Here is a 15779-nt window from a genome sequence, read left to right as displayed (position 1 = left end):
GAGATTTAAGTACTACATCCGAGAAAAAGAGAAAAGAAAAGTACTTACCACTGGCGCACCTCCTTTTCCGTAACTGAAAAGAAAGAAGAAAAAAAGATCAGATGGTGGTTGCTATGGTAACGTATAAAATGTAGATACTTTGAATGACGGAAGCTTACGAGAGAGAGAAAAATTGCCTCACACACAAGACCACGCACGCACACACGCACACATAAACGCGCTCGCACGAGAAGGATACCAACAGAAGGAACTTTGCTTTTATTTCTTACGGCGATGTCCACATGTGCCATACTTTGTCTGTAAGACACTTTCTTTAAGGAACATCACACGAAACAGGGGTTGCCAGTGAATGGAATAGTTGGACGATGTGGTTGCCAGATAAAGATGCACTGGGAAGATAAATGAAATGGTGGCTCTCTAATAGAACAAATTCTGTCGTTTGTGTATACATGTTTATTGTTGTCCCATTGTCGTCACGTATTCCCATGCTTTGGGCTTCTCCCATGGGTGCCGATCCTGTTTTCTCTTTAGGTTGAAAAGCAAGTGCGGTTTTTGCTCGGACCTACAAAACAGTGTCGTCGAAAAGATGATGCTAGGAGAATTCTGAATACCCTCTCAGCCGCTGCAAGGGTAAGATCGAGTTACAAAGAGTTTTTCGTAAACTGCGTGATATAAACAACTAAGCTTGAGATATACGTGAGTCTCACCCAGGATGCTTTGGTAGGAAATACATGAGTTTCAATTCCGTTAGGATGTGAACGACTTTTCAACTGAAAGTTAGCGGTGAACGGAAGGGGTTTCCTTTAGAATCTCTGGTTTTTCATCCTACAATACAAAAAAAGGGGGAGCCAGGAGAACATACACACACACACACACTGACATTTCCGCTTTTTTCATGCAACCATACGCTCCTATCTCTTCAAATAGCTCCTATCTCTTAACAGATGGCCTCTTCCTTCCATTGAAGAGGCTTCTACAAAGCAAAGCGACTCTGGTGATCTATGGCAGCCCAATGTTTTCTAATAACATCCGTCTTCACGAAAAGCAAGTGCTGTCCTCTTTTTTTCTGTGAGATTAATAGCGTCATCGTATACACACCAAGTTCACCTGTAGAGTTGAATACTGCCGACGTATGCAATTGACAGCATGCGAATTTCCACCTGTGCTCACTTCTTATGCGGTTTTTGACCCTAAACATTTGCGTTTTTCTCAAACAAGTAACCAATTATTGCTGATATCAGCAGGATTCTTCTCCTTATGAATCTTCTCCAGCTTGTAATGTCCTTTTCACAGATGGGAAATCCAAACTTTCATATAGAACTCTAAATGATGGCTTAACCGTTGTTTTCTTAGGAGAATGATGACACGATTATGTATGCTAGCAAAGTTAATGCAAATTAATGAAAGCATTTACTAAAATAAAGAGCCAAAAGGCTTCAGTTCGGCGATGGAAAATTATATAAATAAAGTGAATATTAGATCCAGCATTTTTGAAGTTCCTTAATGGTGAACGAGAGTTTTTGCTGTCTTAAGGTTTCTGCCTGGTCTCTGAGGAGAACCAAACAATCGAAACAGGCCAGTGAAATCTTTATCAAATGGACTAATAAAAGGCGAATATATGAACTCTTGGGCATGCGCTCATGTCTTCTAAGTGGTCTGTGCTAGGGCAACTCATGAATGTCGGGAGTGCTTTCCCGTAAGCTATCTGGTCAACTTTTTTACGAAACTTCCACACTTTCTACATTCGGCTTTGAATTAATCCTCGATCTAATGTCCACTTGATTTTCATAATGGAAGAATTTCGTTTAGTCCTTATAGAATCTCTTCTTGTAGTTAGCATGGATTTAGCCCTAAGCAACCTGGCCTGGTTTAATGTCACTTTCTCTCTCTTCTCATTACATTGTTTAGAAAATTTCACGCTCGACTGCCCTATTATTTTGCCTTTCATCTTCTACGCTTCTGTTCTTAACGACAGACTGCTATTTTATCCCCCACATATCTTACAGGTTTATAAGTCCCCGTTGACTTTTGCATCCCTTTTTATGGAGTGTGGCAACAAATACTCATCTGCTCCGAACTGCTTGTTCACCCAGTGGTTAGCACATACTTTCAACCATCAAGAGGCGAAATGATTTTATTACTCGGTGTGAGACGACCGCCTTACTCATTGGAGGCTTTAAAGTGCGTAAAATGCTCCGGGTTTGGTTCTAGAGTACGTTTCGGAATTATCTAAAATATGAAAATGCATGAAAAATAAATGAAATTAATAGAAAAAAAATCATTAGTCCTCTTGCGGTACTACAGATTTACAACCCTTCTTAGGTCGGGAGTCACACAGAAGAAAAGAAAACAAGAAAACATAACAAACTTCCATCACCGTCTTCTCTTATGTAAGTATTGACGTGTGAGTTTCATTAACCCCGAGGGAACGGCCAGAAGGGATTATCTCTACTGGTCACGAGGTATTTGGTTATAAATAGGATTATAATTCTGTACCAGAAACGATAAAGCCTGCTGACACAAGCTGGAATTGCTATCTCTTCTGGTGCAACCCATTCGGATGAAAAGCTTGAGCGTTTACCAAATCACGTGAATGCTGAGGTGCCTGCTGAGCGGAACTGTTTCCACGTGTTTCAAATCTTAGATGCTGATTTTATTCAATGAGAAGAGTTTCATTTCCTGACAACATTTCCTGATTTGCGGACGATAATAAGCTTTGCGTATTTAAATAATGCTATTTCTAGAAACTTTTATGTAAAACACGATTCCGTAGAATCGATTAGAGTTAACTCGTGAATGATGTGCTTTTGCAAACATTTTCAAAATAGACATCAAGTGTTGCCCAGTTGCAATATTGACATCACATAAAAATAAATATAACATAAATAAATACGATATAAATAATAAATAAATAAAGTTTTATATTTATACCACACACACACACACACACACACACACACACACACACACACACACACACACACACACACACACACACACACACACACACACACACACACACACACACACGAGAGGTACCAGGACCTAAAGCAGATCAGTGCTGTGTGAGAGGAAGATGAGGATTGAGAAAGAAGAAACCTATTGACATTCTTTTCTTAAAGAGCTGTACGTTGAAATCGTTGGGAAACACATCATGGGAAAGGCTGTTCCAGAGTTCAGAAGTAGATGGAATAAATGAGGAAGTGCAGAAGCAGATTCTGTGTATTTGCAGTTGCGATGGAAAGGGATGTTGGACAGCCGCTGTTGTGGTTTTAACAGGCCTAACAGCGAGCGAAGGAATGCTGTTTGCCAATTCACTGGAGCGGTGACCATGATTGAAGTTCCTGTAGAAAAGAAACAGTGCTGAAACATGCACTTGTGATATAGAGGCTGGAGTGAGTCTGTTGGGGAAGGGTCGTCTATTAGCCGAATTGCTCTCCTTTGGACAGCATCAAAAATTGTTAAGGGGTTTTACGTGTATCAACACTAACGTGTGTATAATATTCTAAGGATGGGCATTTTTGCGAATTTATATAACATTAGTAGCTGGGTGAGTGTAAAATAGCTTCTTGAAGGGAAAAATAATGCATTGTTTTTAAGAGGCTGAAGAAGCTATCGATGTGATGTATTTTTGCCAAAAGAGGTTAGAAGTAAATATCAGTCCCAGAAGAGATAGTTCATCCTGTCTGGTGATGTGTGTGAATTACGGAGGATAAGAGGATAAGGGAAGGTTAGATGAGATCACTTCTGCAAGAGAAGAAGACAGGACTGCCTTTTGGTAGCATTGAAAGTCACTAGGTTATCCTTTTCCCACTGAAGAATGGTATGGAGATCACTGTTCACGGCACCGATTGCAGATGACCTCGACGTAAGGAACGTCTGGGAACCAATATTAAATAAAATTAATTCATTGGCTTTTTTTTAGCCATAATTTCCTCAGCATCTCCTCTTTCTTACTTAATATTAAAACACATTCTTTACGTCCTTATTTCGACCTTTCAGTGAAGAAATCTTTCTCATAATCTGCTTTAGCAAGTGTTCACTTAGTGCATCTGTTACAAACGACTTCGTAATTTCCATCTCTAAATAAATCTCCCCGAAGTCTATTGGTGTCCCAAGCAGCTTTCCCTTAAGATTCACCAATTCGGTTGTTATCCACTTTGATTTGTTTCCAAATCGATGACTCTTAACTAAAGTTGGTGTTGATTTGTTGGAAGCAAAAGGCAGAATTCCCAAACCTATTCAGTAATCTAATCTTAGTTGGGCGATCTTCAATCCTTCGTATTTTTCGGTGGAAAAATTACTCGTATTTTTAAGAGCTAAGTAGGTACCTGATCCACTCTAGTCCTCGCTGTATTCGATTGCGTTCTATATATATCCCCAGTACTCTTCCCACCCGAACAGTTGCTTATTTTCGGTCTCGAAAGCACGAGAAATAGAAAGCCAATACCTTTTGTCTTTTCTGCTCAAGTGCAGCGTGTTGGTACTAAATAATTCTGTTTTTCGTAATAATAATAAATTAAACAACATAAAATAAAATACATCACTTCACATTTCTATACGATCATTTTCACAGTCTTTGGAGTATTAGTGATTTATTTCTGTGTTGTAACATCTGAATATTGACTAACATGGACCACTGAGAGCTATCTCTTCGTATTTCTTAGAGATCCAATCTGTGCTGACATTCTTAACTCATGGTGTTGATAAACATGTTTCCATTCGAAGGGGTATGCTTACCAATATGAGAGAAAATATGAGGAAAACTTGCAACGAAGTAAGTGAACGAAGCATCCAATTCTCACGAGCACCAGTATGATATTTTAAGCCATGCTGAACGATGATTAAAAAGCTAATCACGAAGAATGGCTATATGAGGAAAATATTTTTTCTAGAATAATTTTCTTGGTCTTCAAGGATACAATATATTTCCTAATAAAATCGTACCCAAATAAAAAAGATAATAAATTGCTTCGTGCAGGATTTTTGCAAAATTGGCGGCGTATCTGTTCGACGGTAAAGCAGAAGTCCACGAAGTCAACAAAGGAAAGCTGTATGAAGTCCACCTCTAAAATACACTCCACACAAATCCCTACTGTAAGGCCTCAAGGGCGAGGGTTTGGGAATGCAGCAGGAACATAAAAGAGTTTTCACCTTCGTCCATGTCGAGTTCACGTTGTGCAATAACTCAGCTACGAAAGGGGCAACTGAAGAAGAGTCGATCACCATCCTCAAAGCGAAGAGTTTTACCGAAATCTTCCCTAATGCTAGCTGCTGGTGGTCCATGTCAAACTATCAATATTTGATAAACGTTTACATTCAAGATAGATTCGCATGTAGGGTGTGCTTTGACCGGAATGGACCATTAAACCCATTTTTTTTTTTTTTGTTGCGATAAAGCAAATGTCGACGGAACCTAACACATGCTTGGCAAAGGCGAATGATATTTTCTGATTACAGCGGTAGAAGTGACTTTGCATATTATCCCTACAATTATCGGATTAACGAAGTAAATGACATCAGCCTTGCTTCATGGGGAGGAGGGATTTATCTTCCAGTGGATCATTCGATTGAATATTTCATTTATTGAATATTTCTATTTAATAAATTAAATTTTAGATATCTATTCAATATTTATTTTATTTAATAGATTATTGAACGATCGTGATAATTCCATTTTTTTATCATTTGTTTTATCGTCAACTCTCCCCCCCCCCCATCGCCACCAAACAAAAGAAAGAATTGATTCCCTGTACGCGTACGTTGGAACACGTGGGCAAACCATCAGTGCAACATAAGGGAAATGACGTGTTTAGTGTGGTTTACAGCATCTGATGTATTTCTTGCTACCATTCGTTAATGCAGTTAATGTTTCGCATGGCTGAATGTTATATTTTCCCTTCTGTATCATATTCATTCCACGTAACGAATTAATGTACAAAATGAAATTTCGTACATTTATACGATTTAAATTAAAAAAAAAAAAGGTCGATTAGACCGAGTTAAAAATTAAAATCAGCTGTCACTCAATTAAGTTTGGTCCCCAAATGGCCACTTCCGAAAGATGCAAATCATCTGATTAGCAAATTCAACTGTGAGTTATTTTTGTATACAATAATCGACGAATGACTTAATTAATTTTGTCTACTTTATATGATGATGGGTTATTTAAAATAAGCGATAGATTTAATTGAATGAATTCCAGTTTAATAGAAGACGAGTATTGTAGGAGTCCGTAGCTCACTTGGTTTAGACAAGCCCCTTGATTGGAAAGACCAAGGACCCCTCTATAACATTAGGAACCTTTATCATCTCTTTTGAAAATCAGTCCATAAACAGACAGACATAAATACTTACCCTTAATGCACGCAGCAGAGGAGTGAGGGTCTTGCATACCGATAAATGAAATTCATTCGCCACTTAAAATGAACGATGATGTTTATCTTGAACGTTACGTTCTTCATAATGACGAGATGTATCAGAATTCAGAATATAAACTCCGAAATGCCTTCCTGAGTTGAATGTTGCTATTCCCAGTCTTCTGAGAACCAGCCCAGTGTACGACCGCCCTAGGCGGGTTCGTAGAAGACCAGGACAGAGTAATAATCAGTTTTTAGCAGAATTGTGTACTTGACAAATGTCACCCTGAAGATAAGTATACGAATGAGAGTTGAGGAGTTGGTCGGTGACGAGCGACTGGACACGATGGGGCGGGATGAGTGTTGACGGAATTCTGGACGTTTGCCGTCAACGTCCGGCACATCTCGTCAATCCCCTCCCTATCTGGGTCGAAAGGAACGTCACGTGCGGTTCGTAAATGGGCGTTTGCCTAACGCCACGGGTGTCCAAACAGCGTAATCAGCGGGAAACGTCCAAGTTAAATATTTGTCTCGCGCTCTGTAGCAAACCCTGCCGGAAACTGGTTACGGCTGCGGCCGTTTGCACGTGACAAAAGTGTGGCTAGTTCGGATATTGCCAGTCTTATCGGACTTGGGTGTCAGGAAATGATAGCGGGACGGAGAATCGATGTGTTTGGATGCGGTCAACCAACACCGCAATTGCTCAGAATTCACACGTAAAACATTACGGCACCGTTTACAAATCCAAGTAAGAAAAGTTATTTCTGGTTTAGTAGGTGGCGCCACTTGTCTGGTTTGTGCAAAGATCACGTTGCTCTTCTCAAAAAAAGAACTAAAAATCCAATTCCTCTTCGCGTGTGGACATTGCGAGCCAGCACACTCTGGTCGCAAAGATGTACAAACTAATTCGCAATCCGAGATCAGAGTTTTTCTAATGAAGTTTGTTAAAACGAATTTGCAAACACCATTTGCAGGCAAATATGAAAATTGTGTTGATGTTTTTGGTTAAAAAAATATAAAATTGGCGTAGTCTTTTTATTCCCTTATTTTGGCAATATAAACTCATATCTTGTTCATTGAAGGAAGGCTGCGCAATTTTTTTTTTTTTTTTTTTTTTTTAAGGATCTACCATAGCCCAGTTCTTAGGCGTAGACAGCAGGGTTTTTTACCCTCAGTTTATCTGTGTGTTTTTCCCCTGCAAACAGGCAAACCGGCCCGTGGACACACACGTATTATAGTCAAGAATACAGACCCAGCCATAGGCCTGATTCCGGATCCCAGATAATATTTGGGGAACTGAGATAATGCCGTACATTCCCGTAAAGGGAACTCACAGCCGCTATGTCATCATACGATAATAATTACTGATCCAGTGGATAGGCCAAGGATGAGATAATCTTCCTTAATGGAATGAAACGTGGAACTTTTTCAATCCACTTTAGGCCCTCGATAAGCAAAGTGGTTGTTTCACACCGGGAGATGAATATCATCTTCTTCCTATAGATATTGCGAACATTCGTAACCACAGTGGGATTCGAACCCACGGCCTGTTGGTTGTGTCTGGTACGTTACTCACTCAGCGAGCGAGGCCGGCGAACTTTGACATTCAATGCAGGTACAGAGGATCTGAAAAAAAAAACGAGTCACAGGTCACCTAAGTTCATCGATTTTTGTGGGAAACTTTTTTGAGGTCTTACACAGATTAAACAGAAACGTCTGCCCAATGTTGAGGAATCTGTAAACGCAATTAATAACCAGCTCGGCACGTGTTCATACAACTTCCTGAGTTGTGGTTCGGATTGGTGCATAGATCGGGCATTGGACATCTAAACTGCTTTCCAAGCTACAGCGTGTGTGTGTGTTTTTTTTTTTTTGGGGGGGGGGGGCGAACCATGGCTTGAAACTTTCCACATGAATATGGAATATAGTTCTTAGATTATCTTTCTTTAATTAATCCGATAATAAAATTCAGGAGGGCATCACATTTTAGGACAGTTGAAGAACTGATTTGTCAGCTTTACCATTTTAACAGCAACGCATTTCTAGAGTTATAAAAGATGCAAAATCCATTCTTTGTAATATTCGTAAGTAAGAATATTATTTAGCTAAAACGCGTGTCTAAAATGATCCCAGCACATCTCATTGTGGTTCTATTTTAAAAGCTTTTGTCTGGATTCTATTCTGAGTTTAACACCTTCTTTTTTTCTTCTTCTTCAGAACTCCCATTCTCCGCATCTCATCTTCATTCTACTGCACCCAACTGCTCCCACTAGATGACGCGCAAGTAACCAGGTCGTTATGTATGCTAAATATTTAAACAGCCACTCTGGTTCCACGAGGTCGTTACAGAATCCTAAATAAGCGCGCGCCTGTTTTATTTTTTATTATTATTTTTCTTTCCTTCCGAACTTTATCTGCTACTCATGAATATTTCTGAGGGTCTTAAAAATCAAATCCTTTTCTTAAAGATGTGCAAATATTTTTGCTTGGAGCCCGCATTAATGGGATATAAAAACAAAGCGAGGACAAGCAACATGAATGGCTTTGATCATTCGTTATCGCGGTCCCCATTAAGTCCTTTATGGAAACTCGTGTTTGCGGAGATAAAAGAGGACTGTCTGACGGGAGTGCCGAGTGAATTTAAAACAAGACTAAATATTGCTGTTCAGTAAGTTCAGCTGGCTTTTCTCTTCGCCAAAGTACTGTTTAGCATTACTTTTAGTGTTGTCCAAAAAGATGATGTGCACTGATTAGAAGGAGGGTGGCTGGTCAAGGTGAAAGAGCGAAAATGCCGGCGTGATGAGAACTGTTTTCAATATCTTTTTCAACCGAAATTGAAGTCCAGTCTCGGATGGAAGAGGCCGAAGTTGCTCTTCCTTCAGCATACAAACCAGCTGGGGAACACACTCACCCTGAAGACATAGGAAGGAGGGCCATCGTGACACGATCCTACAATAACTGCTCAAAAGATGTCTTCGAGCAACAGCGGAGTTATAGAAGAATTCTCACTACTTTCTTAACACGAGAAAGGTTAGGATGTTTCAATCCCCATCCAACGACTACAAGCCGTTGTTTTCTTTTTTGTTTTCTACAGATGTAAAGCATCTTCATGCTGTATGCTTACACTGTCCAAAAAGAAACCGAACTTTACGAAAATAGAAGAAACTAGTACCGCCACCTGTTGCATCTTTTTGTTGTCGAAAGAGGCAACCTTCATTAGTGTTGTTTCAATTGTTCATGACATTTGTTTCATTAGAAGCCGAGTTATAGCGCCAAGAGTGACAGTGTGTTTTGACGAACGGTCGGTCGTCACGATATTCATGCCGTACGCGACGAATTCTCGGTATCAATCGCTTCAAAACTTAGAGATAAAACTCATCATTGACCGTTTGGCCAGGTGGAATGAATTCTTTGTGGATAATGCCCTTGGAATCTTAGAAACAAATCAGCATTGTCTATACTTTTGACTTCTCCAAGCGACTTTTTTTCAGAAGTCCCTCTTCTGGTGGTCTCCACTCAGCACTCTGGCGCTTTGTTTCGGGCTCTTACTCAAAACACCACATTTCGTCACCAGTAACGATCGTTTCAAGGAAGTTTGAGTCCTTACAAGTAGTTTTAATAAGGTCCTTGCAGCACCCTGCAAGGACCTTATTAACACTTGTGGGGAACAAATTGGGAGCAACTTATGGGGAACAAATCGCGAATTCAATTTACAAAGGCCCACACTCTCGGTCAAAATATTGTGCACAGTTGATTTTGGAATCCCCAATTCATCTTCAATCAATTTCACGAACGATTTCGGGCTTTCTTTGAAGAAATCACGCACTTTTTCGATGTTAACTTCGCTCAGTCCAGTTTTTGGACGGCCCGGCTTTTCGTCGTCCTCAAGCGGCTCACGACCACTTTGAAATCGCCTTAACCACTCGTAAACTTGAGTACGAGATTAGCATTCATCACCATATGCTGTTTGAAGCATTTAATGCGTTTCGGTAAAATTTTTACCAAGTTTAACACAAAAGTCAATCGCAGCTCTCTGTTTGAAACTCATTTTACGACCGTTTGTCAAAACACGCTGTCACTCTTGGCACTATAACTCTGCTTCTAATGAAACAAATGTCATAAGCAGTTGACACAACACTAATAAAGGTTGCCGCTTTCGACAAGAAAAAGATACAACAGGTGGCGCCATTAGTTCCTTCTATTTTCGAATAGTTCGGTTTCTTTTTGGACAAAGGATGTAATAATGATTAGATTCATAATAGCAATTTTTTTTCACTCATCACGTGATAATGTTGAAAGAATATCTTCTTGTTTAAGGGATTATTCATTGATGATCGAATTACATTTCTCAACTGCGGAGAAAAATATTAATTGCATCCCATTACTGCTATGATACACATTTATAGATTTTATCAGTAGCTCTGTGTGTGTGTGTGTGCGTCGCCAATAGCTGCATTCCATTCTCTAGACTAGCGATCCAAATTTCCTACCAATTTCAGCATTTAACCTTCCCTCCTCCCTCGTTCAGCAGTACAACTACTCTTCGGTCGTCTCTCACAGTCCTGGGCGGTTCCCATAGCAACAGCAGCAACATCCATTATTATCTGCAGCATCTATTCAGGTGGGCCAGTAATATCTGGAATCCATCATCAGTGTGGTGTATTCGCAATTGGGTTTCCCTGGAAACATGAGCAGATCGCTGCGCTTACAAGGATGGACTGATAAGAATTGATCTCTCTCTCTTTCTCTCTCCCTCTAGCGCGGGAGATCACGTGATCGAAATAAGGTCAGCAGCAGTCGAGCCGCCTTCTCTTTTCACAGAGTACCGCCTTTCTTAAGGGAGCAATTCCACTGGTTTTATTCAAATTATTGCTCTCAGGAAAGAGGGGCAATCAAAATTCCACCGGCGATATTTGCAATGCTGATTTTTTCAAATAAATACAGCTCAACTCCGTGTCTTTGCCGCAGTTGGTTAATTCAGCATCCATGGATGCCCTTTGCCCGTAACACACAATAAAAAAAAAGGAAGGAAACACTTCCGTATTTTCACACGTTCACACTTCGTCTAGGAAAGAAACTCCACAAGCGTTCACACATCGATAAGTTGGCTGACAGGCAAACGATTTTGGGACATCGACTGGCTACCCAGCCAACTAAACACGGCGCGATGACCAGCCAACCAGAAGTGATTCGTCTCTAGGAAACCCATTGATACAAAGTTCTGTAAATACCTGTCAGACTGTTGCTTCAATTACAGTAGAAATTCCTGCTAAACACCGACTGAAAGTACGGAAATTAAAAACAACAACAACTACAGTTTAAAAACAAGTCTAAATAAAATAACTAAAGACATAAAGCGCACTCAACTAAATCACAGAATAATAAAGTTTTAGTCTTCTTAATGAAACATTTAAAGTGAGCAAATTTTGGAAGCTCACTCTATCGGTAAATTAAAAATGTACTTCTCATTAAGCATATCTCATGTAAGCATGAGATATGCATTTTTTGGATGCTCGTGAACAAAGAGAAAAACTGTAAGAAAGTTTCGTTGTAACCTAGACCGAATTTGAACTTAGGTATGCCAACCAGGAAGTTTCCTTGAAGGAGTAAAGAAATTAAGATCCATGTCATATAAAATGTAACTATTAGGTCAAAAATGAAAACCTATCTACGTACAGATTCACACACACACACACACACACACACACACACACACACACACACACACACACACACACACACACACACACACACCATAGTAAAGATTTAGGTTTTCCTTCTTTTCATCGAGTCTGTTCTTTGTTAATCAATCGTCGGTCCACTCCCACACGGATCTCCAATGCCGTCGGGCACTTTTTTCTATCCCCAGTTCGATTCTCGTCTTCCGCGGAGAACTGCGAAGAGACGCTCACAATTACCAATCACCGAGCACATTTAAGGTTCCCCCTGCGGGACCAGATAACTTACACCCGACCTTCATTCCGTCTTCAACGTGAGGATGGAGAAGGAAAAATTACAGACACCAAACCCCGAGGGAAGATCAGGATTAAACTGGTGAAGAGATCAAGGGTGAAATGGCAGAGCTGCAACGTCTGGGAAAAGTTCTCGGTGAAAGTCGGACGATATCTCTTCGCGAGTCAGTACCTTCTTTCTGTTTCTTGATAAGCTGTACATCACCGAAGCACGCAACGTTAAGTGAAATGTTAGCCCGCAGGATGAATATTCGAGGTTTTCATAATCTTTGCGATTTTCTTTCTTATTGCTGAAACATTTAACTCTTAATAATTCTGATGATATTTAATTCAATTTTCTATTGGTCATGTATTATGCCAGCGAGAGGCATTGAAAAGTTTGCTAGAAAGAAAGATCAAGACAGAGAGAGAGAGACTGTGCGTGCATGAAGTTTAAAACTCGAACTAATTTCCTTCCCTAGAGGCATATCGAGTATCAATGGAAAAGGATCAGGTGCAGTCCCTTTTTAACTTATGAGGTAATGAATACGCCATACCTCAATAAGGATGGAAATATGATATTTAATTGATCTGCATTGTTTTCAAGTTTCCCAATATTTTTGATGTATTTTAAAATATTTAATAAATAGTCCAATGTATTTTAAAAACTGTCTGGGAGCACAAGCATTTGATTACTTCTCACGCATGAAGCTGAAATTGTCCTTAGTCTCAAGATGGTTTGGGATTTTACAGTATAAGAACTTGGGGTTAGCAAGTGTATGCCACCCTGTTTGAGTATTGCTGTAATCTTTAGTTTGGCGTAGTATAATCTTTGCTGACCTTGCGCCAATAAGCTCTTAATGAACCATCCAACTCTGTCAACCTGAAAGAAACGCTAGAAATAGAAAGGAGACATTACTGGTTGAGATGGCGACAAAAACAGATCATGCTACTTACGAGAACAACATTCGAGAACACACTGATGTTCTCGGTCAGCAAAGATGTTTACTTCCCACGTCATCTGAATATTTCGGTCCACTGAAAGAAGTTTAAACTGACCTCCTCTGTTGCCATGACAACTAACGGCTGATGTCCGTGATTCGTTTAACGTCCAGGCGAACTGAATTAAGGACATTAACGCAACGCGTAATGGGGGTAGCCATTTCGTTCAGAATATGTGCGTTTCTTTGAACTTCGCAGTTGTTTATCCAAATATTTTTTTTAAAGTAAAACCATCGTTGATCAAAGAATGAGAGGAATTCTCTGTCTTTTCATAATATAGTTGACATCGCTATGCTAGAGAATGGGAATATGATCCAAATAAGATGGAAGTTAAGTCTTAAAGGACGAACTGGCTCCATAACTAAGAGAAAGTGATGAGTCATTTATTAACACATCTCTTACTTCGCTCTTTTATCCCAAAGGTTTTTTTTTATTTTTTATGTTGGGCCATATACGAGAGGTTGGCTGGTCAGCCTATAGTACTTTAGTACCGTATATGGGTTGTGGATTGGGAAGGAGAAACTTGTTTACACCTGACTTAAACGCCTGTATATTGTATTCCTTGAGAAATACGCTAGGGGGAAGACTGTTCCACAGTACCGTATTAGCAGGGATGAATAAGGAGGAAAAGAAACTTGTTCTGTGGGTTTTGAGCTGTGAAAGAATGTTGGGCGGCAGTTGTTCGTGTTTCAATGGGCTTAGTACAGGGTGGGGGAATTATTGATGCTGTTTCTGATGAACATTTCCCATGGAAATATTTATAGAATATACAAATTGCAGAGACCAAACGTCTATGTGAAAGTGATGAGAGCGAGTTGGTGAAAGATGGGTCATTTATTAGTCCAATTGCTCTCCTCGATAGCTGGGCGGATTTGTGACCCATATAACGTCAACAGCTGGCTGTTCAGATGTGAAGCAGCGTGCTGAGCGGAAGAGAAAACCCAGTTTTTTGGAAGCCGAGGATGCAATGGTTGTGATGTGTCCATGCCAGGAGACGCCCGATGTCAGGGTAATCCCGAGAAGAGAAATTTCATCTTGTCTAGAACTAGGTTTTATTAGCGTTGAAGTTGACGAGATCATCCGAGCCCCATGGGTAGATGGCCTGGAGGTCGGAATTAAGGGCAGTGGTGGCCGATGCCCTGTAGGCCGAAGTGAGTCGTGCAGAGTAGGGTTTGTCAAAGGAAGGGGAGGAATGTGATGTGCTGTCATATGCAAAACTGTGCATTGGGTTAGAGGTCAATCGAAGTAGGTCATTGATATATAGAAGGTCCCACAGGGGTCAGTTAGAGAACTGAACCCTGTGGGACCCCAGCAATAGTTGGATGGTGAGAGGATAGGGAGCCGTCTACCATCGCACATAGTGTACGTCCAGACAGGAAGTTAGCAATCCATCCGCAGAAGTCCTGAAGCAGGTTGGGAGAATATTTTTGCACAAATTGGACTGGAACACAAAAGTGGAGTGAAGTGAACATTTTGCCTCTCGGCTAGTGGCGCTGGTTCATTCCTTTTTCATTACAAAAAGAAAAGGAGAGCAAACCCGTTTGGTAACAAAATGCTTCGTATATATGGGAGTGGAGTTTGAAAAGTTCTGATATACACCTAGAACCAAAATGATATTAAAGTAAAGGACATAACCACAAGAAAGAACATAAGTTTCCTTTATCATTAAAATGATATTAAAGCCACTGATAACCACAAGAAAGACATACTAGTGGTTATCAGTTGCTTTAATGTAATTTTTTTTTTTTTGTTCTCGGTGTTTATCACAACTTTCCCGCCCCCCCCCCATCTTATATTATTTAACGCGCATTTCTGAATCAAATAACCTCCTTTAAGGTAGAACAAGCATTGATAAAGAAAAAAACAAAGAGGTTTTTATTTGGTGAAAATATACGAATTTTCACCATATTCGGAACATGGTTATAAATTAAAAACATGCAAAAGTTTCACCGTAGATCCAATTTCAACGACCAACTAAAAACTTGAATTTCTTTGCTTCGTGAACCGTTTGTTGATCCAACATTCTTCTTTAAAGACAGAACTGGCATTCTTCAACTTTAATCTGCATAATTCTAGCCATTATTGAACGTATAAATAGAACCAGAATTAGTTTGCAAAAATCTGTCCACCTACGAGAAAATTTCCATCAGGAGTCGTTTCAAATACTCAAGCTCGGTTGAACTTCCAGCATAACTATCATTGAAGGTTCGGTTCATATGAAACAAAACCACAATAGTTTCTACGATAATAAAATGCTTATAAATCGATATTTAGACGACTGAAACCCTTTGTCAAAATAACAGTTGATTTCCTAGGATCACTAAAGGCACGGGTTGCAACTTAAGGCTAAACGCACTTACAACTTGAGCTGAACTCCATTCAACTGTCTCTTTTGTATTTAACTTGTTCAGAGCATTTATTATGTATGGTGAAAGTGTAGCCGATTACTCTTTCTGCAATTATTGGG

General features: G+C 39.9%; 1 protein-coding gene across 1 annotated transcript in view; it reads right to left on the bottom strand.

Annotated features, from left to right (window-relative positions):
• LOC150103713 (frequenin-1-like) overlaps positions 1 to 15779 on the bottom strand; it is a 185199-nt gene that overhangs the window by 60917 nt on the left and 108503 nt on the right. Inside the window, exon 2 of the mRNA XM_090396509.1 lies at positions 49 to 73. Coding sequence (XP_090252635.1) covers positions 49 to 73 — 25 coding nt within the window. The remainder of the gene's footprint in view (positions 1 to 48; positions 74 to 15779) is intronic.

This window comes from Typopeltis vanoorti, chromosome 8 (assembly GCF_054136105.1).
Source record: "Typopeltis vanoorti isolate ZY-2024b chromosome 8, IOZ_Tvanoo_1.0, whole genome shotgun sequence".
NCBI lineage: Eukaryota > Metazoa > Arthropoda > Arachnida > Uropygi > Thelyphonidae > Typopeltis > Typopeltis vanoorti.
Note: the sequence above shows the minus strand (reverse complement) of the source record. Positions and strands in the feature narration are given on the sequence as shown.